This window comes from Hyperolius riggenbachi, chromosome 1 (assembly GCF_040937935.1).
Source record: "Hyperolius riggenbachi isolate aHypRig1 chromosome 1, aHypRig1.pri, whole genome shotgun sequence".
Taxonomy (NCBI): Eukaryota; Metazoa; Chordata; class Amphibia; order Anura; family Hyperoliidae; genus Hyperolius; species Hyperolius riggenbachi.
In genome coordinates this window covers 429,309,141-429,331,668 of record NC_090646.1, presented here as the reverse complement: position 1 = coordinate 429,331,668, position 22,528 = coordinate 429,309,141, and the positions used below count along the sequence as shown (strand labels likewise).

The 22,528-nt window shown below is 43.9% G+C and overlaps 1 protein-coding gene across 2 annotated transcripts in view; it reads left to right on the top strand.

Moving 5' to 3' along the window:
• The window catches only part of LOC137552945 (G-protein coupled receptor 54-like), a 141,137-nt gene extending 135,191 nt beyond the window's left edge, over positions 1-5,946 (top strand). For both annotated transcript variants that reach the window (XM_068271422.1, XM_068271423.1), the window contains exons 4-5: positions 2,643-2,881; positions 5,434-5,946. In XM_068271422.1, the coding sequence (XP_068127523.1) occupies positions 2,643-2,881; positions 5,434-5,784 (590 nt within the window). In that variant the 3' untranslated portion in view covers positions 5,785-5,946. The remainder of the gene's footprint in view (positions 1-2,642; positions 2,882-5,433) is intronic.
• The last annotated feature ends 16,582 nt before the right edge of the window (positions 5,947-22,528 follow it).

Below are 22,528 nucleotides of genomic sequence, written 5' to 3'. Positions count from 1 at the left end.
ACATGGTTCCCGTTCACCGATCTAAGTCCCCAGCAGAAAAATCTTATCAAAGACCGCAGTTTTTCTGAAAAAAGTTTTCAGTCCTCCTTATGCTTCCGGGAAGCGAGGAGGACATTAAAAAAGAAAAACCTCAATGTGGCCATCTTGTGGCCAAATAGTAAAACTACATCTACATACATTTTTCAAGACAATTTACACACATTATAACATTTAAAATTAACTGTTTATTTCCCAACACCAAAAAATTACCCAATAATGGAAAAAAAAAATTACAATTAAAAAAAAAAACATAAATAGTTACCTAAGGGTCTGAACTTTTTAAATATGCATGTGAAGGGGGTTTACTACGCACAAGTTTTAAATTATAAGCTTGTAAATAGTAATGGACGCAAAAATGAAAAAAAAATGCACTTTTATTTCCAAATAAAATATCGGCACCATACATTGTGATTGGGACATAATTTAAATGGTGTAATAACCGAGACAAACGGGCAAATAAAATACATAGATTTTAATTATGGTAGCATGTATTATTTTAAAACTATAATGGCTGAAAACTGAGAATTAATAAATTTTTTCCATTTTTTTCTTAATATTCCTGTTAAAATGCATTTATAAAAAAATTATTCTTAGCAAAATATACCACCCAAAGAAAGCCTAATTAGTGGCAGAAAAACAAGATATAGATCAATAAATTGTGATAATTAGTGATAAAGTTATTAGCGAATGAATGGGAGGTGAAAATTGCTCTGGTGCATAAGGTGAAAAATCCCTGCGGGCTGAAATGGTTAAAGGGAAGATCCAAGCCACGGTACTCAAGATCATGCTCACGTGGTCTGGAGCGTTCTGCGTAGAACGCTTCATGCCATGTGAGCGCAAGCGGCGTAGCCACGCACTCACAGCGGCACAGAAGATGCCGACCTGGCAAGGTCGACCTTTCCAACGGAGGGGACCCCAGGCCACTAAATGGGAGCGGAGGGAGCTGCAGCGAGGGACATATCGGCTGCCAAGGGTTTTCTTTTTCACCTTGGAGCTTCCCTTTAAGAAATTGATGGAACTATTTCTAGACTTTTACTCATTAGAGGATGAGAAAAAACTACATTCTACTGAAAGAAAAGAAATCCACAGTGACAAATTCTGCATATTATGTCACAGTAAACCTAAAAAAATGTCCACAAACCGCTTATCCACTATATCTCTATGCCAACCCCTAGGACTCATTCCCTTTAATGTGCCTTATTTCCCATTGCATTGGCAACTGTTATTGCTTAAAAGGAAATAAATATGGCAGTAACTGAGTGTACTTTAAAGTGTTGGCTTGCAACAAAAGTGAAAACCTCTCTCTTCTTCATTGCTGTTTATGGCATGCATTTCAATGAAAATGGCAAAAACAATTTGATATAGTTTGAAAAGGCTTTATAAATATAGGGACTGCAAATTTTTCAAACAGTTTTTTTTTTTTTAAATGAAGCAGCGTCAGTTAGGATAAAAAACATAGCAATCATTTAGTTTATCGACCATATTTTAACCTTTTAACCACCAATTAACTACTGACATGCAACTTGTAAGTGCTCCAGGACCATTTATTTTAGTAAATTAAATTTAATTTCTTATTCATGATATTGCCTTGCTACCGTACTAAGAAGCTCACTTAGGCGGGATGCAAACTGTGCAAAAATTGCACTTTTTTTTTATTGCTGCATTGCATGAAACATGCACCACCGCACATTTAATGAAAGTCAAGGGGCTACTTGAAATTTGGGATTTTTTTTCCGTTCATTCACATTTCTGTTTTTGCTCTTCTTCCATGTTAAAAAAAAATCACAATCAAAATTATATTGTAGTTTTGCGCAGTTGCAAAATTGCATGACAAAAATGCAAAATCTTTACATATGCAGACTGCGGCAGGGGTTTAACTCACCTTGTTGCCTCCTCTGGTCAGTGTGCTCCACGTCACATTCCAGCTCTCCGAAACGTCCTTTTTTTGGCTGTAAAAGTAGAAGTATCGGAGATCTGGAATGTGACATGGAGTGCAGAGGCTAGAGGAGGGCAACAAAGGTGAATTATCCCCCCTGCTGCGGTCTGCACATGTAAAGATTCAAGTTCTGATGCAAAGAATTCTGAACGCCGTTCCAAATGCGAATGCTCATCCCTAGTAGTAGGTAGAGTAGGAGGGAATATAGTACTGTGTATTCCCCAATAGAGGGCAGTGTTGAAATGCAGAAAAGATAGAGTACTTTTGTAATTCCTATAAAGCCAAAAGTAATTTGATTCAGTGATCATGAGTGATGTGATTGTGTGATCACGTGACCACATGGCATCCCAAGCATACTCCTCAGCACTGCTGCACTGTCTTATCTGCTATAAGATAACTCGTGCATGGCGCCTAAAAGGATACATCTGGCAACCTGCAGGCATAACATCCCTTCTCTGATGATCAGGATGATGACTATACAAATAAATCTTAAAACAATCAAGATTAACTATTTGCTACTTATCAAAAAGCACTGGGTTTTTCACAAAAAAATTGAATTTAATTTTATATGTGTACCTAACCGTCTGTTATGTCATGAGGACCTTTCTATTATATAAACATGATAGTTAGTACTAACATTTAAACATGATGTTGTGTTTCTTTGCAGGTTCCTTTGTATTATCCATTCCTTGTGCAATGTATCAGAAACTAAGTACTGGATACTGGTATGGACCACAGACACACTGCACAGAAGCCTTCCCTACTGCCATCCATCAAAAAGCTTTCATACTATACACATTTCTAGTGGTGTATCTGTTACCACTGCTAACAATCTGTATATGTTATGCTTTTATGCTGAAAAGAATGGGCAGGCCTGTTGTAGAGCCAATTGATAACAACTATCAGGTAAGCCGGAACAATAATATGCAAAGACCCCATTTATTGAGTCTTTTAGAAGTGACATTATTGTCCTGTATTCCATACTTGGATGGATTCGTTCACACACATTGATATGTTGTGCAATGCTGTCCCTTCAACTGTATTCCAACTCAAAGCATGCAGTAATGCACCAAAATGCTACCAGCAGAGCTTTGTTCTGTAGTACAGAAACGGCAGCTGAGATTCCAAGGAGTACAATATTCCTACATATATCAACAGTACACAATGTACTGTTTCATTCTGTCGTCAATTGATTCTTGATTCTAATAATTAAAAAGAGAACAAGAAAGAAATATATACTATGTAGCGCAAATCTGCCCCCCACGCCCAAATTTTCAGCTATAGCCAGTATCCCTCTATTTTAACATTGGTGCCTATGATGGCGCCCAAATTACCCATTTGCCGCCTGCGCCCAAATTGTTTGTTTGGCCCTGGAATACCAGTTTTCATTTTGAAAGGCCCAAATTCCATGAAGGTCCAGCGAGAGAAAATAAGGGCAACCTTCTCTAGTCAGGACAGTAAATAAAAGCTATGAACGTTTCCGACCCCTTACAACACTGTAAACACTGTAAGAAGAAAGAGATGACACTCTGACAATGTTTATATATCAGCTTCCAAAACTGCTTTACAGGATTTATATTTACAAAACACTCTTATCCTAAACGTTCCTTATAGTTCCACTACACCCTCCCATAAATTCCCTTTTCAAATAGGTACACTTGATGACACCTGAAGATTCAGGAAGTGCTTGCAGCAATCTAGAATATACAGGTAGTTTATTTACTTACCACACACCTGCCCCAAGGCTCTGTGTTGTTAGCGTTAGATGGCTTGTCTACTGAAATGAATAGAGGTGTTTGTCTAACAGTTACCATTAACAATGTCTGTGAACAGAGGCAGCGTTAATCATATATATAATAATATGTAAATAAATTGCAGGAGAGTGCTAGAAGGGTTTATCTGAAGCATTTTTTAACCAGTGCGCACTGTAACCACACTTATTCTTTGTAGCAGTTTTTAATAGTTATCTAATAAGTAATTGAATTGTAGTTTAGGTACTGGAACAGTATAAACTCTTTACAATCTTATATTTGCTCTACCCTAGAAGAAGTACACTTGTTGGTTTCAGAGAGTGCCTGTCAGTACAGAAAGACTGACAGCTAGGCCTATGCGCAATTTTGTTTTTCTCCTGCATTTTCTCCAGGAGATAATTTTCATCTTCTATTTAAAATAAGTTTTCAGCAGTTTGCAACTAAAAACGTACCAAGTAGGTGAAAAAGTACTATCAAAATTAGTTTGAGTATTATCTGCTTGCTGGTGGTTTAACAGGCATTTTATTGACAATTGTTAAAATATCACCTACGAGAAAACTAAGGAGAAAAAGCTAATTGCATATGGTCCCTAGTGTGTCTACTGGATCATTATTTCCAACCAATCAAGCTTATGCACTGTATATTTGCATAGATCACTTATTAAAGCGGTTTTAAACTGACAAAATATTCAATAAAAATGCATTTTCCTACTTTTTATAACCCAGACAATTATCACATTTTCTTTTGTGCACAAGTATTATTATTTATTTAGAAATTATAAGTTTCCAAACTCCAGCTTATTTACTTTGAAAGCTGCTGGTGCATTTTATTCATAACTGTTGTATTTCTATTGTAAATGCACCCAGTAATGATTGCTGAGCAGTATTTCAGTTCAGGACTCATTAGCAGAAGTTTCTGCACAGTCAGAGAATGTTTACTTAATTGTATCAAGTGAAGAATGTAAATACAAGATAAGGTTATCACCATTTTGGATGCTGCTGCCCCTGCAGGAGAAAAAGTCAGTCCTGTGATTTATCCCTTTGAATGCTGTTTTACTAAAAAAAATTGTGTTAGTATATTATATACAAATAGAAGAGAAGATCGAGGCATTGTATATGCAAAAACAGAATACCTTTTAATCAACGGTGAACAGACATCTGGGTACACAATGGGGGTTTGATTAAAAGGTATTCTGTTTTTTCATATACAGTGCCTCGATCTTCTCTTCTGTTTGTATGAACTGATTACTCTCTGAGACTCACGTTTGGCATGGAGTACAGGATCCGGTGCAGCCAGTGAGTGATTACTCAGCTGGCATCTAGTGCCAGTCTTTTTTCTAAACTTTTTGTTGTTTAGTATATTATATGCTATAAATAACCTTTTAGAGCAAAGAAGAAATGCTGGGTTTAATTCCACTTTAAGGGTAGTAGAACTGCTTTACGCTATTAGTTTTATAGTTTTTTTAGTGTTAACATAGCATTGTACTAAGTAAAACACATAAAAAAACATAAAAGAATCCTGCTGACCTATCATGGATCCACTAAAAATCATCTGCTATTTTTCTATATTTAACTAAAAAACAATGAATAAGTTAAAAAACTAGTTCCTCCCTATGAAATACCCAAAGTTGACAAGTCATGTTATAGCTGAAAGATGCAAAACAATGAAACTGACTATGCACATTACCATGTGCTCTGCTTTCTTTAGGTTCAGCTCTTAGCGGAGAGATCTGAGGCTGTGCGAGCAAAGATATCCAAGATGGTTGTGGTTATAGTTCTACTCTTCACCATCTGCTGGGGGCCAATCCAGCTCTTTATTATGTTCCAGGCCTTTGATTCCAGTTTCCAGATCAGCTATGAAACCTACAAACTGAAGATCTTTGCACACTGCATGTGTTATTCCAATTCCTCTGTCAATCCGATTGTGTATGCTTTCATGGGGGCTAACTTCCGGAAATCGTTCAAGAAAGCCTTTCCTTTCATATTCAAGCCGAGAGTTGAGAACCTCACTGTGGCTGCTGTTAACACAGAGATGCATTTTGTATCATCAGGAACTTGACTTCTACAATCAAACCATACATTCGACTTGGAAGAACAACCACATCACTGTTTATTCACACAAATCATTATTGGTGTATGTCTGTGGGGAGAAGACATCATTTGCTTTGGTTAAATTTGTAAATCAAGCTCAACAATAAATGTTAGGTATGGGCATAATTTACGAACGGTACCAGATTCTCTTCTGCCACCTGCAAAAACAGTGCCTCTTTTTATATCAGTGTGCTATACATTTTCAGCAACGTGGTATATTTATATGGTTGTACAAGAGGGTTGTCCTACTTTTCTGCACCGGAAGCCTCTTTTTCTGATAGTCCTTGCTTCCAAGGGCCAGTGAGACCTATTTATTTAGATATGCACGTACACAAACATGACATGCAATCTATTTTTAAGGCCACTTTTACCTTTAGTGACTTGTAAACAAGAATATACAAAAATCAAGGTGCCACCTAACAGAAGATTCTATTGTTATAAAGAACTGTCTCCCTCATCATTGCAGTGGTCTCCAATATAATGTAGAGCACAAATATATTCAACAACAACAAAAAATCACCAAATGAATATGAAAGCCAGCCTCTCTGATGAGTATGTCCCATCATATGCACATTCATTGCGTCATTTATAGGACACCATTGACAAAGCGGAAACATGGAACACTGTAAAGCCACCCGGCGATACTTGCGGCTTAGTTACCCGACATTGGGCAACATCGTATAACATAAGCATGTTAAACGATGTTGTGACCCGCTGCGATCACGCATCGTTAATTGTCGGACGCAGCAAATTGAATCGTTAAGATCCCTGATGACTGCGCAAAATATTGCGATCACTTACTTCTTGTCATGTATTCGCGTGATGTCGCGAGCAGGAAGAGGCATCGCTTAATGACTGTCATCAAGGGGATGCCACTGAACCCATTGGGTGGTGATTTAGTCTATTACAGCGTCCATGATCACTGTGCAGGATGCCATTACACGAGTATGTTATGCATCCACAAAGTGCTGCACACTGCATGAGTCCACAGCTTTTTTTTCAGCTTTCCAGCAATAAATAAGTTGCCATCTATAATACATTGATACATTAAGAATGTAAATCAGGATAAGGGAAAGACTTTACAAATGGGAAAACATTAACTGAACTATTTTTAAATTCACATTGCACAAAATTAGCAATTTTATTCATTAAAGAGAAACTCCGACCAAGAATTTAACTTTATCCCAATCAGTAGCTGATACCCCCTTTTACATGACAAATCTATTGCATTTCACAAACAGACCATCAGGGGACGCTGTATGACTGATATTGTGGTGAAACCCCTCCCACAAGAAGCTCTGAGTACCGCGGTACTCTGGGCAAACTGCCACAATGTAACAATGTTCACAGACAGGAAATGGCTGTTTACAGCTGTCTGTAACGGCCAAAACAGCTAGGAGCAGCTACATAACCTGCCCACAGTAAAAATGTCACCATGTAATACATGTCAGAATGTGAATCTGGGAGAGGAAAGAATTTACAATGAGCAAACACTGACTAAATCATTTATACATAATTATTGTAAAAATGAAGCACTTTTTTTATTACATTATTTTCACTGGAGTTCCTCTTTAAGCTATATTCAATGAAGTTCCTCTTTGAAAAAAAAAGTTTAATAACAAACTGAGAAAATATTTAAATGAAAAACTAAACAACACAGAAATGTTTTTTTATGTAGTGTTTCCCTATAAAATCCATGTCAATATTAATTTCACAATCAGAGTAACCCTCTGCAGACCTTTGCAGACTGTAGTTTTGAATGTACTGCCCTTCGATGTTCTGTCCACTTCATTAAAGCACTATGAAACCCGGCATTTCTTCTTTGCTCTAAAAGATTGTTTACAGCATATAATATACTACCAAATTTTTTTTTTTTGCAGAACAGCATTCAAACAGTTAAACACAGGATGTTTTCAATAGAAAGCTCCCTGCAGTGAGATCTGAATCCCAATAGGTGATAACATTATCTTGTGTTTACTTAATTGTGGCAAAAGAGGAATGTAAACATTTCCTGGTAGTGGAGAAACTCCTAGATCAGACACAGCAGAGAAAAATTCACTGGGTACATTACAATATATAAACACTGTAGCTATGAATAAAATGCAATTGCAGCTTTCAGAGCAAATTAACTGTACTTTGAGAACTTGTGATTTCTAAATGAATAATAAAACTTGTGCATAAAAGCAAATATGATGACTTTACGTGTTATAAAAAGTAGGAAAACACATTTTTATTAAATGTTATGTCAGAGTTTAATACCGCTATAACTCTGAATGGGAGGCCTGGCACTGAAATGTTTACATTTCCCTCCAAAGGTTTCCATTAACCCCACCAGAAGTCCATTATCCCCCCCCCCCTCCTAATGTTAGGAACCTTGTGTGCCAACTTTGTTCAGGGGCTGTAGCCTCATGCTCTCAGGTTCTGCCTTCCTAGCCAATACATAGTAACACACCTACATAGCTTGTTTGGTTGAAAAATGGCATCTGTTCCCCAAGTTCAGCCAGAATAAAAAATACTAGCTTTATTGTGGATAATGAGTTGATAAGGCTTTGTGACAGGGCACATTTTTTTATTGGAATATTAAAAAATAAAGTATGTAATATTTATTTGAGCTTACAATGATATTTTATAAGCACTTTCCATTACAAATGTAATAAAAATATTTATAACGTGTCCATTCATGTTTTAGCATGGAGAAGCAGCTATTGCTAGGAGCTTAGCAGTTGTTGGAAGTCACTGTGCCATCATGGGTGCTGTGCACAGATGTACGTGAAGCAGCTCAAAGCACCCTTCTCATCTTAGCCTTCTTTCATTTAGGAGAGGTGCTTGTGGAGCAGTTCGGTGTCCCATCTGCTGCCTTCAAGCATCATTCAGGTGTAATTTAAATGCCACCAAATGTTTTTTAACACCACGTGTGCCAGTGCTAGACCTATACAAGTGTTACTTCAAAGCAGAGATCCCTTGACATGTTGTGTCTGACCAAGGCTGCGGCAGTGCTCAGATGGGACTCCATGGAGGGGGGGGGGGGTCACCTGTCCAATGCTAGTACCGAGCACTGACAAGTGCCTGGACGGTGCCCAAGGGCAACTGATAGGTGGTGGATTAAATGCCTTCAGCTGCTTAAATGAATGAGGCCTTAAATCTGCAATCAGTATTTTTCTGAATGGTGGAGCATTGCTGCCTAGAACAGGTAACTGCCTATTTCAGAGGGGATTTTTCTTGATTATGATTTGGTAGAATATGGTCTAATCATGGTTTGAGGGGAAAACTCTACATGATTTGGAAGGGACTATGCCTAATTATGATTTAGAGTAGTGTTGGGCGAACACCTGGATGTTCGGGTTCGGGAACATGGCCGCGATGTTCGGCATGTTCGGGCCGAACCCCGAACTCCCCGAACATCTCGCTTTTGGGGGCCCTATGGGGTTGCAGGCATAAGGGGGGAGCATGCCCCGATCGCGGGGGGGGGTCGGAAATTCCCCCCACCCCCTCCGCTAGCGCTCCCCCCTCTGCCCGCTTCCCCATACAAAAGTTTAAGGAGAGTAAAATAGTACCGGTGGTAGTGGCTGGCAGTGGCACTGTGAAGTGAGTGAGGAGGAGGAGTCCGGAGAGTGACGCGTTGAGGGAGGCCGGGCAGCGGGCGGTTCAGCGGTAGTACCCTTGTGGTACTTCCGCCCCCCTTTCTCTGACCTCACGTCCTCTGCATACGAGGGTACGCGTCACGCGTACCCTCGTATGCGTCATCACGCAGAGGACGTGAGGTCAGAGAAAGGGCGGAAGTACCACAAGGGTACTACCGCTGAACCGCCCGCTGCCCGGCCTCCCTCAACACATCACTCTCCGGACTCCTCCTCCTCACTCACTTCACAGTGCCACTGCCAGCCACTTCCACCGGTACTATTTTACTTTCCTTAAACTTTTGTATGGGGAAGCGGGCAGAGGGGGGAGCGCTAGCGGAGGGGGTGGGGGGAATTTCCGACCCCCCCCCCCCGCGATCGGGTCATGCTCCCCCCTTATGCATGCAACCCCATAGGGCCCCCAAAAGCGGGATGTTCGGGGAGTTCGGGGTTCGGCCTTATGCCTGTGACCCCATAGGGGGGCCGTATTCGGCCGAACAGGGCCCTGTTCGGCCGAACAGGGGCCCTGTTCGGCCAGGCATTGAGCCGTTCGGGCGAACCCGAACAGTTTGGCCGAACACCACCAGGTGTTTGGCCGAACACCACCAGGTGTTCGGCCGAACTCGAACATCACCCGAACAGGGTGATGTTCTGCAGAACCCGAACAGTGGCGAACACTGTTCGCCCAACACTAATTTAGAGGGGGGCATTGTCTAATTATGATTTCAGTGTGCTCTGCGTAATTATGTTTGGAAAAGGTGGGGGCATTCTGCCTGTTTATGTGAAATCCTGCCTAATTATGTTTTTTGGGGGGAAAATGGGGACCACTGCTTAATTGTGTTTTTTTCTTTGTGGAAAAAATACTGCTGAATTATATTGTTTGAGGGGACATGCTGTCCAATTATGTTTTAAGGGGATTGCCTAATTATCTTGACTGGAGGGAATACCTTGCCTAATTATCTTGACTGGAGGGAATACCTTGCCTAATTATCTTGACTGGAGGGAATACCTTGCCTAATTATCTTGACTGGGGGGAATACGTTCCCTAATTATCTTGACTGGGGGGAAATGCTCTATAATAACTTTTTTGAGGGACACACTGCTTGATTGTTGTGGTCGAGGCTGACACAAATTATGCTTTTTGATGGACATGCTGCTAACTGTGTGGGTTGGTGAACAAGCTGCTAGATTATGTGTTTTTGAAGAAATGTGCTGTCTAATTGTCATGTTGGGGATAAACCCGTTAATTATAATCTACAAAGTAGTTGCTGTGAAAAATGTCTATTTTGTTATGTCTCATATGACTGTTGCTATGGTAATGAAGGCCTTATTTTTTTTCAAGGAAAGGGGGTTTAATTTAAAATTTTGCTGGACAGGTCCACTGACTTGGAGCTTCACCGCAGCTAGTTTCATGCATATTTGGCTCCGCCCACTTTTCACCACTGTGTTCTACGCACACCATGCATTCCTTTCTTTTTGGTGTCTAGGAGAAAGCCAAGCAACACCCCTGCTGATAAGAGGAAAGGTACATAACATGGGTTGGTTCTGACCTTAGAACAAATAATACTCAAAAAATGTTCTAAATGGATTTTGTGTACATTTTTACCTCTTCTTTAATAAAACAAAGTTGAAAAATAAACAAAAGTGATGTGGTGTTTTTTGTGTTGTCCTCCATGTTTGCATTTGGATATGATAATATTGTAACCAAATCACATATAATAATATTTTACTAGCATATTAATGAAAAAAATTTCCCCAGAACCAATCATATTTCACTTAATTGATAGTGGTAGAATAAGCCACCCATTTATTACACCTCTTGGCACTTCTGAACTTTGACATAATGCATTTGCTGTTTTGGATCCAACATATCACCTTGTTGCCGGAGTCTTACCATTCTCAGTTAAAGAGACAATGAAGCGAGAAAAAAAAATTATGATATAATGATTTGTATGTGAAGTACAGCTAAGAAATAAAACATTAGGAGCAGAGACATAAGTCTAATATTGTTTCCAGTACAGGAAGAGTTAAAGGGACTCCGAGCAGTGCAGAAACTATGGAAAGATGCATATCATTTTAAAGCTCTCTTTCTCCTCTTTCCAATGATATATAAACCACTGCCCTACGCCTTTTAGTTTTCGCTATTTTCGCGATTGAAATTGCCGCGGCCGTGATTTCAATCGCGAAAATAATGAAAACTAAAAGGTGTAGAGCGAAGATTTAGGTGTCGCCAGAAAGAGGAGAAAGAGAGCTTTAAAATGATATCCATCTTTCCATAGTTACTTGTATTACACAGGACGACACTTTCCCCAGTGTCAGCAGCTCCATTCAGCAGAAAAAGTCGGCCTGTGTAATACAATGTAACTATGGAAAGATGGATATCATTTTAAAGCTCTCTTTCTCCTCTTTCTGGTGACACCTAAATCGTTGCCCTACGCCTTTTAGTTTTCTTTATTTTCACGATTGAAATCGCGGCCGCGGCAATTTCAATCGCAAAAATAGCAAAAACTAAAAGGCGTAGGGCGGCGGTTTATATATCATTGGAAAGAGGAGAAAGAGAGCTTTAAAATGATATGCATCTTTCCATAGTTTCTGCACTGCTCGGAGTCCCTTTAAGGGAGAGAGGTTAAGGAAGAGTTAAGGAACCTCCAGTTGTTATCTATGCATAAGAGCCATTGAGCTCCACGATTTTCAAAGCCGCAGAGAGCTCTGTCTTCTAAAGCTTGTTATCTCAAATGTCAGTCACTGTATTTTCTTTTTCTCTCTACTAGAGGACAGTTCAAAAGTTCACTGGCGTGCTCTGTAAAATTATTTAGAATGCTGAGTAGTGTGTAAACTGCAAATATTAGAGAATGATGCAATGTTATAAAAAACACTATATAACTGAAAATAAAAATATGAGAATATTTTATTTACTACTAATGTTCTAGTAATTTTCCGTACTACACAACCAATTCATTTTATCATAATTTTTTTCGCTTCAGTGTCTCTTTCAGGGCGCTTTTACACTTAATGTGTTGGTATGTGTTAGTATGCTTTGCAGGTTTTTTTTTTTTCACCATAGCGGTGCATTGGGAAAAATGTTTCATTTAAATAGGGGAACGTGGGAACTGAGCCATAGGAAAATATGGACATTACTTTGAAAATCATTTGTCCTTTCAGTTGTAACTAGTGTTGATCGAACACCAAAATGTTTGGGTTCGGTTCGATTCGGTCGAACGTCGCCCGATATTCGGCATGTTCGGTCCGAATTCCGAACCCAATGCAAGTCAATAGGGACCCGAATATTTCTGGTTTGCAGGCCAGAAAAACCTTAAAAAAAGAGGGGAAACTTCTGCAAAATGGCTTTGGAATAGGGGGGGGGGGGGGGGGCAAATGAGATCCTGGAAAGCTGTCGTAGTACTACCAATGGGACCGGCAACGCTAACCCCGCAGCACACAGGATGGAAGAGGAGGTGCAGGAGGAGAAGGCCACGCTTTGTGACACAACCCAGACCTGGCATGGCGACAAAATGCATGCGTACAGCAAAGCATTTTGTCGCCATGCAGTGATAAATATCATAGTATGAGATATTCCTTAAAAAGAGAGCGGCAACGCTAACCCAGCACACAGGATGGAAGAGGAGGTACTACAGGAGAGCAAGGCCACGCTTTTGTGAGTGACACAACCCAGGCCTGGCGACAAAATGCATGCGTACAGCAAAGCATTTTGTCGCCATGCAGTGATAAATATAATAGAATGAGATATTTCTTAAAGACCTCCTATATGCCGATGACACCCAGATATATCTCCACACCCCAGATAGATCTCCTCTACCATGGACAAAATCTCTGCCTGCCTCACATACATTTCCTCCTGGATGGCTGCCAGGTACCTGACGCTTAATTTGGACAAGACTGAGCTTCTCATATTCCCACCCCGCACAGCTGCACCCCTCCCTGATCTGCACGTCACTATCGAAAATACTACCATCCGCCCTACCTCCCAAGCCCGCTGTCTAGGCGTTACTCTGGACTCTGAACTTTCCTTTAAACCCCACATTCAAAGTATTGCCAGATCCTGCAACTTCCACCTCCGCAACATCTCCAAGATCCCCTCCTACCTGTCCCCTGACACCACTAAACTCCTTATCCACGCCCTTGTCATCTCCCGCCTAGACTACTGCAATTCTCTTTTGTCTGGCCTCCCCTCTAACCATACTGCCCCACTTTAATTGGTAATGAATGCGGCAGCCAGACTGATACATTCGTCTCACCGCAGCGCCTCTACAACTCCGCTCTGTAAAGCCCTACACTGGCTCCCCATCAGCTTTAGGATCAATTTCAAAATCCTGTGCTTGGCCTACAAATCAGTGCACAAGACCTGCCCGACCTACATCTCTGATCTGGTCCACAGGCACATACCAGCCCGCCCCCTCCGATCCTCCAATGACCTGCACCTAGTCGCACCACGCATAACTCAGTCACATGTACGATTGCAGGACTTCACCAGGGCTGCCCCTACTCTCTGGATGTCACACTCACCTGCCTGGAGGTCATCGGCGGTCGCGTGCGTGTGTCTTTTTCCGCGCGCGAGTACGCTGGGTCTTGTAGTTCTTCCGCATGGTTTGCGGCGCAAGGCGTTGCGCAGACGAGTGCACGCATAGAGCGTTGTGCACGCGCAGGCGTTAATTCTGGTGCCAAGACCAATCTCCCACAGTATATAAGCAGCGCTGCCCTCCATGGCAGTGCTGTTGGTTCTGACAGTTTGTGGCGTTGTGCTATTATCCTGCTAATTATCCTGATTGATTTCTGTTTTGACCCCGGCTAGTACCTCGACTATTCTCTGATCTCCGCCTGCCCCGACCTTTTGGCTTGTGACCTCGACTACTGATCCTGATCCGCCTGCCCTGACCTTGGCTTGTGACCTCGTTATTCCAGTCTGCCGCCTACCCTGATCCTTGGCTTGTTACTGAACCCCGGCTTGAAGTCCTGCTCCCGCCTTCTCCTCATAGTTGTGTCTTCTGTTCTCCGAACCACTGTGGGATTATTCTGAGCGCAACCTGGTGGGCACTAGGCAGCGAAGTACCCACTTCCCCCTCAAGGGGTTGTGGTCCTGCTTCCCCCTCAAGGGGTCATGGGTGAAGACCTGTGGTCACTTAGACTCTGTGCTCAGGTAGTCCGCTCCGCAGTGGGGAGGACAACAGTACTCCAGCATCGTGACAGTAACCAACAGCCAGAATGGACACAAGAGGAGAGTCCTCGCAGATGGATCTACTGTGTGAACTGGTGTCGCAGTTACGTATCTCAGTGGAGGAGGTCCAGAGAGGCTATCATGAGATCCGGGAACATCTGCGCAGCCAGATCGCTGCACCTGTTCAAGTCGCTGCTCCAGCCCCGGTTGTGGTGCCAGCTTCCGCTCCGATTGAAGCTTCTGCTATCCCCAGACCTGAACCAAAGCTGCCGCTACCCGATCGCTTTACGGGGGATCGCACCAAGTTCAGACTGTTCCTTAGTGCCTGTCAGCTTCACTTCACCCTGTTACCCAGAACCTAATTTAATGAAGAGATTAAGGTTGGGGCCGTCATCTCGTTGCTCCAGGGGGAGCCCCAAGCCTGGGCACTCCGACTAGTAGAGGAACGTCATCCAGCCCTTACAGACACCACAACCTTTTTTGAAGCAATGGCGGAGTTATAAGACAATCCTGGTCGTGGGGCCTCTGCAGAATCTGCATTACAATCTCTCAGACAAGGAAGGAGGCCAGTGGAAGATTATGTTACCGAGTTTCGTCACTGGTCTGGGGATACTACTTGGAACGAGGGGGCTCTCAAGTTCCAATTTAGACAAGGCCTTTCCGAACATTTGAAAGATGAAATGGCCAGAGTGGGCATACCTGCAACTTTGAAAGAACTTATCAGTCTCTCTATTCAGATTGACCACAGATTACGTGAAAGACGCCAAGAGAGGTCTGGTACCTTCCGACCAGTTTGGTCACCTTCTGTACCCTCAGCAGTACCTGTTCCTGTGGAGTCCACTTCATCCAGTGCTCTTGACATACCTGAACCCATGCCTGAACCCATGCAGCTGGGTTTAGCTCGACCTGCGATCTCCCAGGAGGAACGTTTACGCTGACGTACTGCCAACCTCTGTCTCTACTGTGGTGCCATGGGACACTTCCGTGTGAACTGCCCCTGAGTTTTGATTTACTTCCATCACCTCTGTTTCCAGTCATTCTGGGCATGCCTTGGCTGAGCACCCACAATCCTACAATAAACTGGAGTACGGGTGAGGTCAGCTTTCACTCAAGTTACTGTTCCCGTTTTTGTTTTTCCCGAGCCGGGAGCCTTTTTTGTTTGGAATATGAGAGAAGCCATCTCATTCCTTCTGCTTACCATGATTTCTTAGACGTTTTTGATAAGAAAGGAGCTGATGTTCTTCCTCCTCATCGTATCTACGACTGCCCTATTGATCTGCAGCAAGGTGCAGCCATACATTTTGGAAGAATTTATCCTCTCTCTGAACCAGAATCTAAGGTACTTAAGGACTATATTGAGGAAAATCTCAAGAAGGGCTTCATTCGACCCTCTACCTCACCTGCCGGAGCGGGTATCTTCTTTGTGGAGAAGAAAGATGGTTCTCTAAGGCCCTGTATCGACTATCGAGAGATGAATAATATCACAATCAAGAACCGTTATCCTTTGCCACTCATGCCAGACTTATTACAAAGACTTCGTACTGCCAGGATCTTCTCAAAACTGGATCTTCGGGGAGCTTACAACTTAGTTAGAGTCCGTGCTGGAGATGAGTGGAAGACTGCTTTTCGTTCCAGGTTCGGACACTTTGAATATCTGGTGATGCCTTTCGGCCTATGTAATGCCCCTGCAACATTTCAACATTTCGTTAATGACGTCTTCAGAGACTTTATCGATAACTTTATGGTGGTGTACCTTGACGATATACTCATCTTCTCTTCTTCCCTCGAGGAACACAGAGTTCATGTCAGGAAGATTCTTGCACGCCTTCGTGTTCATGGACTATACGCGAAGCCAGAGAAGTGTGAATTCGATAAGGAAAGTATCCATTTCCTGGGTCTCAAGATTTCTTCCCAAGGCATTGAAATGGACAATCAAAAGGTCTCAGTCATTCTGGAATGGCTTGTCCCTACTGACCGAAAGGCTGTTCAAAGGTTCATCGGATTCGCTAACTTCTACAGGAGATTCATTCAGAACTTTTCGCACATTGTCGCACCAATTACTCAGTTGACCAGTACTTGTGTTCGTTGGTCTCCAGAAGCCCAATCTGCATTTGAACTATTAAAGGCTTGTTTTACGTCTGCACCTATCCTGAGACATGCCGATCCTACCAAGTCTTTTGAACTGGAGGTAGACGCCTCTGAAGTAGCCATCGGAGCAATCTTGTCACAACGTTTTTCGTCCCAAATCTTCCCTCCATCCGGTTGCCTTTTTCACTAGAAAGCTTTCTGAGTCAGAACGAAATTATGATGTGGCAGACCGAGAACTCTTGGCCATCAAAGCAGCTCTGGAAGAGTGGCGATACTTACTTGAGGGTGCTGAACAACCTATTCTTATCTTCACCGACCATAAGAACCTTGAGTACCTCCGGACAGCAAAACGATTGAAACCTCGTCAGGCCAGATGGTCTCTTTTCTTTTCCTGATTCAATTTTCATGTGACTTTCCATCCAGGAGCCAAGAACATCAAACCAGACGCCTTTTCCCGCATGTTTTATTATTATTATTAGTATTAGTATTATTTAGTATTTATATAGCGCCGACATATTACGCAGCGCTGTACAGTGTGTATATATATATATATTGTCTTGTCACTAACTGTCCCTCAAAGGAGCTCACAATCTAATCCCTGTTTGAGATAGAGTCTGCTCCCGATCAAGTTCCAGAGACTATTCTTGCTCCACAGCATTCCCTGTTACTGCAACCACGTCTCCTTGACCTCATTAAACAGTCTGCATCCAGTTCTCAGTTGCCTCCAGGATTGATTGCCAAGGATAAATTATTTTACTACCAAAAGCGTAATATGTTGGCGCTTTATAAATACAATAAATAATAATAATAAAAAGAGAGCGGCAATGCTAACCCAGCACACAGGATCAGGGGCGTCTGTGTCACTAGGCTATAAATTTTTGCCTATGGCGCCGTTGGGGGAAGTGGGCGCTCTCTCGCCGCTCTGTGCGTGTTTATTTATTTATTTTTTTCCTTTCAGATAGGTCGGCGCCGGCTGTGACAGGCAGCTCAGCCTGTGCTCGGCGCCACCTACTGGTCCGCCCCCTTCCTCTCCTCCTCAGAGCGAGCAGCACGCACGTTAGTTTATATGTGCAGTGCCGCCGCCTACTGGTCCGCCCCCTCTCCCCGCCTGCCCCCTCTCCGTGCAGAGCGTGCGATCGCCGCACGCTAGTTTGTTCACACGTCGGCGCCGCCCCTAACTCCGCCCCCCGCCTGTCACACGTGCTCGCCGCCGCTGCAGGAAGTTCGTCGGGGGATCTGCGCCCAGGGAGAGGAGTCTTCTGCAGGTGAGTAAATACTTTTCTTTTTACAGGTAATTATACATTTAGTGAAACACTGCCCGCATTAGGATAATTTCCTGGGGAACGCTGGCAACATTACAATTATTTCCTGGGGAACGCTGGCCACATACGATTATTTCCTGGGGAATGCTGGCCACATACGATTATTTCCTGGGGAACGCTGGCCACATACGATTATTTCCTGGGGAACGCTGGTTACATACGATTATTTCCTGGGGAATGCTGGCCACATTACGATTATTTCCTGGGGAACACTGGCCACATTACGATTATTTCCTGGGGAACGCTGGCTACATTACGATTATTTCCTGGGGAACGCTGGCCACATTACGATTATTTCCTGGGAAATGCTGGCCACCCTTTACGATTATTTCCTGGGGAACGCTGGCCACATTACGATTATTTTCTGGTGAACGCTGCCGCATTATGATTATTTCCTGGTGAACGCTGGCCACATTACGATTATTTCCTGGGGAACACTGGCCACATTACGATTATTTCCTGGGGAAAGCTGGCCACATTACTATTATTTCCTGGGGAACGCTGCCGCATTATGATTATTTCCTGGTGAACGCTGGCCACATTATGATTATTTCCTGGTGAACGCTGGCCACATTATGATTATTTCCTAGGGAACGCTGGCCACATTATGATTTATTTTCTGGTGAACGCTGTCCACATTACGATTATTTTCTGGTGAACGCTGGCCACATTATGATTATTTCCTGGTGAACGCTGCCGCATTATGATTATTTCCTGGTGAACGCTGGCCACATTACGATTATTTCCTGGGGAACACTGGCCACATTACGATTATTTCCTGGGGAACGCTGGCCACATTACTATTATTTCCTGGGGAATGCTGCCGCATTATGATTATTTCCTGGTGAACGCTGGCCACATTATGATTATTTCCTAGGGAACGCTGGCCACATTATGATTTATTTTCTGGTGAACGCTGTCCACATTACGATTATTTTCTGGTGAACGCTGGCCACATTATGATTATTTCCTGGTGAACGCTGCCGCATTATGATTATTTCCTGGTGAACGCTGGCCACATTATGATTATTTCCTGGGGAACGCTGGCCACATTATGATTTATTTTCCTGGTGAACGCTGGCCACATTACGATTATTTCCTGGTGAACGCTGGCCACATTACGATTTTTTTCTGGTGAACGCTGCCGCAATACGATTATTTTCTGGTGAATGCTGGCCACATTAAAATTATTTTATGGTGAATCATTGCTGCGTTATCATTATTTTATGGCGAATCATTGCTGCGTTATGATTATTTTCTGGTGAAAGATTGCCGCATTACGATTATTTTTAGTGAATCATTGCTGCGTTATGATTATTTTCTGGTGAAAGATTGCCGCATTACTTTTATCTCATGAAGAAACATTGCTGCGTTACGATTATTTTCATCAGGGGTGCACCACACGGGGGGAGGGGGGGGCCACAGGTTTTCTCGCCTGGAGTGACACAATGGCTAGAGACGCCCCTGCACAGGATGGAAGAGGAGGTACTACAGGAGAGCAAGGCCACGCTTTGTGAGTGACACAACCCAGGCCTGGCATGGCAACAAAATGCATGCGTACAGCAAAGCATTTTGTCGCCATGCAGTGATAAATATAATAGAATGAGATATTCCTTAAAGAGAACCCGAGGTGTGTTTAAAGAATGTTATCTGCATACAGAGGCTGAAACTGCCTATACAGCCCAGCCTCTGTTGCTATCCCAAACCCCACTAAGGTCCCCCTGCACTCTGCAATCCCTCATAAATCACAGCCATGCTGTGAGGCTGTGTTTACATCTGTAGTGTCAGTCTAAGCTGCTCCCCCGCCTCCTGTATAGCTCCGGTCCCTGCCCCCGTCCCCTCCCTCCAATCTGCAGGGAGGGAAGGGATGCAGGCGGGGACTGGAGTTCTGCAGGAGGCGGGGAGAGCAGCAGACTGACACTATAGAGTTAAACACAGCCAGCTCTGACAAGCTGTTTGTCAGCAGCGTGGCTGTGATTTATGAGGGATTGCAGAGTGCAGGGGGACCTTAGGGGGGTTTGTGATAGCAACAGAGGCTGGGCTGTATAGGCAGATCCAGCCTCTGTATGCAGATAATATTCTTCAAACCCACCTCGGGTTCTCTTTAAAAAGAGAGCGGCAACGCTAACTCAGCACACAGGATGGAATAGGAGGTACTACAGGAGAGCAAGGCCATGCTTTGTGAGTGACACAACCCAGGCCTGGCATGGTGACAAAATGCAGGCGTAACTGAAGCGCTGCTGCAACTTGGTGAGTGTGGCCGAAGCGGCACTGGACTTTCGGAAATGTTTGGCCACTCGCCGCACCTTCAGCAGAAGATCCGCCACGTTTGGGTATGTCCTCAGGAACCGCTGAACAACTAGGTTCAGAACGTGGGCCAGGCAAGGGATGTGTCTCAGCTTTGCCAACTGTAAGGCGCAAATGAGATTGCTCCCATTATCACACACAACCATGCCTGGTTCCAGGTGCAACGGTGCCAGCCACAACTAGGTCTGTTCCTTGATTGCCTTCCAAATTTCTGCACCTGTGTGCTGCTTATCTCCAATGCAGATCAGCTTCAGTAAGGCTTGAGGCTTGCTGACGCATGGCAACAGCTGTGCTGCACCGCTTCCACGCTCCTGTTGCTGGGTTAGCGATGCTGGATGAGGTAGAGCTTGGAGAGGCGGTGGAGGAGAAGGAGCCAGAGAGGTCGCTGTTGTCATTGACTCGCAGGGAAGCAGGTCCGGCAATTTGCGGCGTTGGCAACACCTGTGCCGTAGCCAGAGCCGGATTAAGGCTGAATGGGGCCCTAAGCAGACTTACAGATTGGGCTCCCCTCCCGACATGAAGCCAACCAAGGAGCAAGCATCTTACCTACTATCAGATGCTTCCTGGCTGGAGCCCCTCCCTGCCTCAACTCCTCTCTGAACTCTGCTGACTCTGTAGCAGCACGTCATCCAGCCCAGACGAACGAGCGAGCAAGCAGCGGTCGTTGCTATGGTGATGGGGCCACATGCGAGCTCTTTACAGCCCAGCCTGTGCAGTCAGACGTAGACTGAAGATGTCAGCAGCGTGACGCTGCTGAGATCAGTCTACGTCTGACTGCACTGACTGGGCTGGAGTGAGCAGAGCTGGCACGCGGCCACATCACCATAGCAACAGCTGCTGCTTGCTCACTCGTTCGGCTGGGCTGGATCACATGCTGCTGCAGAGTCCAGAGAGGAGTTGAGGCACGGAAGAGCTCCAGCCAGGGAGCGGCGGATATCAGGGGCGTTGCTAGGGTCCCAAAAGATCAGGGGCACCCAAGGGCACACCTGCGGCGCGCGTAGTGCCGGAAAATGGGCATGGTTATGGACCAGAATGTGGGTGTGATCACAGGTGGAGCCAAGTATGCTTGAACTTAGCAACGGCCTAAGTAGGCCTGGCCTGCGAAATGTTGCATGAAGTTCCCTCTCTAGTAATACCAGAAAAAAAAACAAATATGCAGCATACCACACTAATAAGCAGTGTCCCTTATTTTATAGAGTCTTAAAAGCATATTGGTATATGTATATGGCAGCCAAAGCTTGTATACAGCACAATGCACAGCATAGCATTGCAGGCATAAAATCATAGCAGCATTAGATGCGAGTATCCTAGCTGACAGACGAAGTATACAGTATGTGTACAATACAGTTAGGGCCCGTTCACACTGCACGCGTTTCCAGCCGCGTTTTGGAAACGCGTGCAGGTGGCCGATACGCACGACATCAGACATTGCATAGCGTGCAATGTCTGATGTTCACACTGCGTGCGTTCCGGACCTGTGCGGTCCGGGAACGCATGCTGCACGCAGATTTTGCTAAAACGCGTGGCTGTCCCATTCACTTTTCAGTGATGGGATCAGCCACGCAACGCACACAAACGCGGATGGCCATGTGTTCGTACGCGTTGCGGTCTGCACGCATAGCCATCCGCATTTGTGATCTGAACGGGCCTTTACACATCAACCAGCAAGTTCATTGTCTCTGTACACACAGTGCAATTTTCTGACAGATTTACTGTCAGATCGATTATTTCCAACATGTCTGATCCAACACACACACACACAAACACACGCACGCACGCACGCACGCACACACACACACACACACACACACACACTCTTCTGGAGGGGGAGAGACTGTTCACTACGATGAGCTGCGGATTTGTACATTTTTCCCTCCCAAAGCCCTCTCTCTTCTACAGATAGTAAGGGAGGGATCACATTTGTGTCTTTGGGAACTACAGATTATTTACCACAAGTGTTTTGCTGCACAATAAAGCAAAGTCCCCAGTATCCAGCACTGGCAGGGATTGCCCAATGTCAGACACATGCTTGCTGGTTGTTTGAGAAGCACAGACCTTCCCCTGCAAATCACTGAGCCTCCAGCGATATCTGGCAGTCTCCCTGTACCTCCTTGCTGGTTTCTAACAGCTTTCTGTCACCCTCCAAGCATGCAAGTCTGCGATTCACATAACCCGCATTGGGTCATGTGACAGTGACATGCCAGC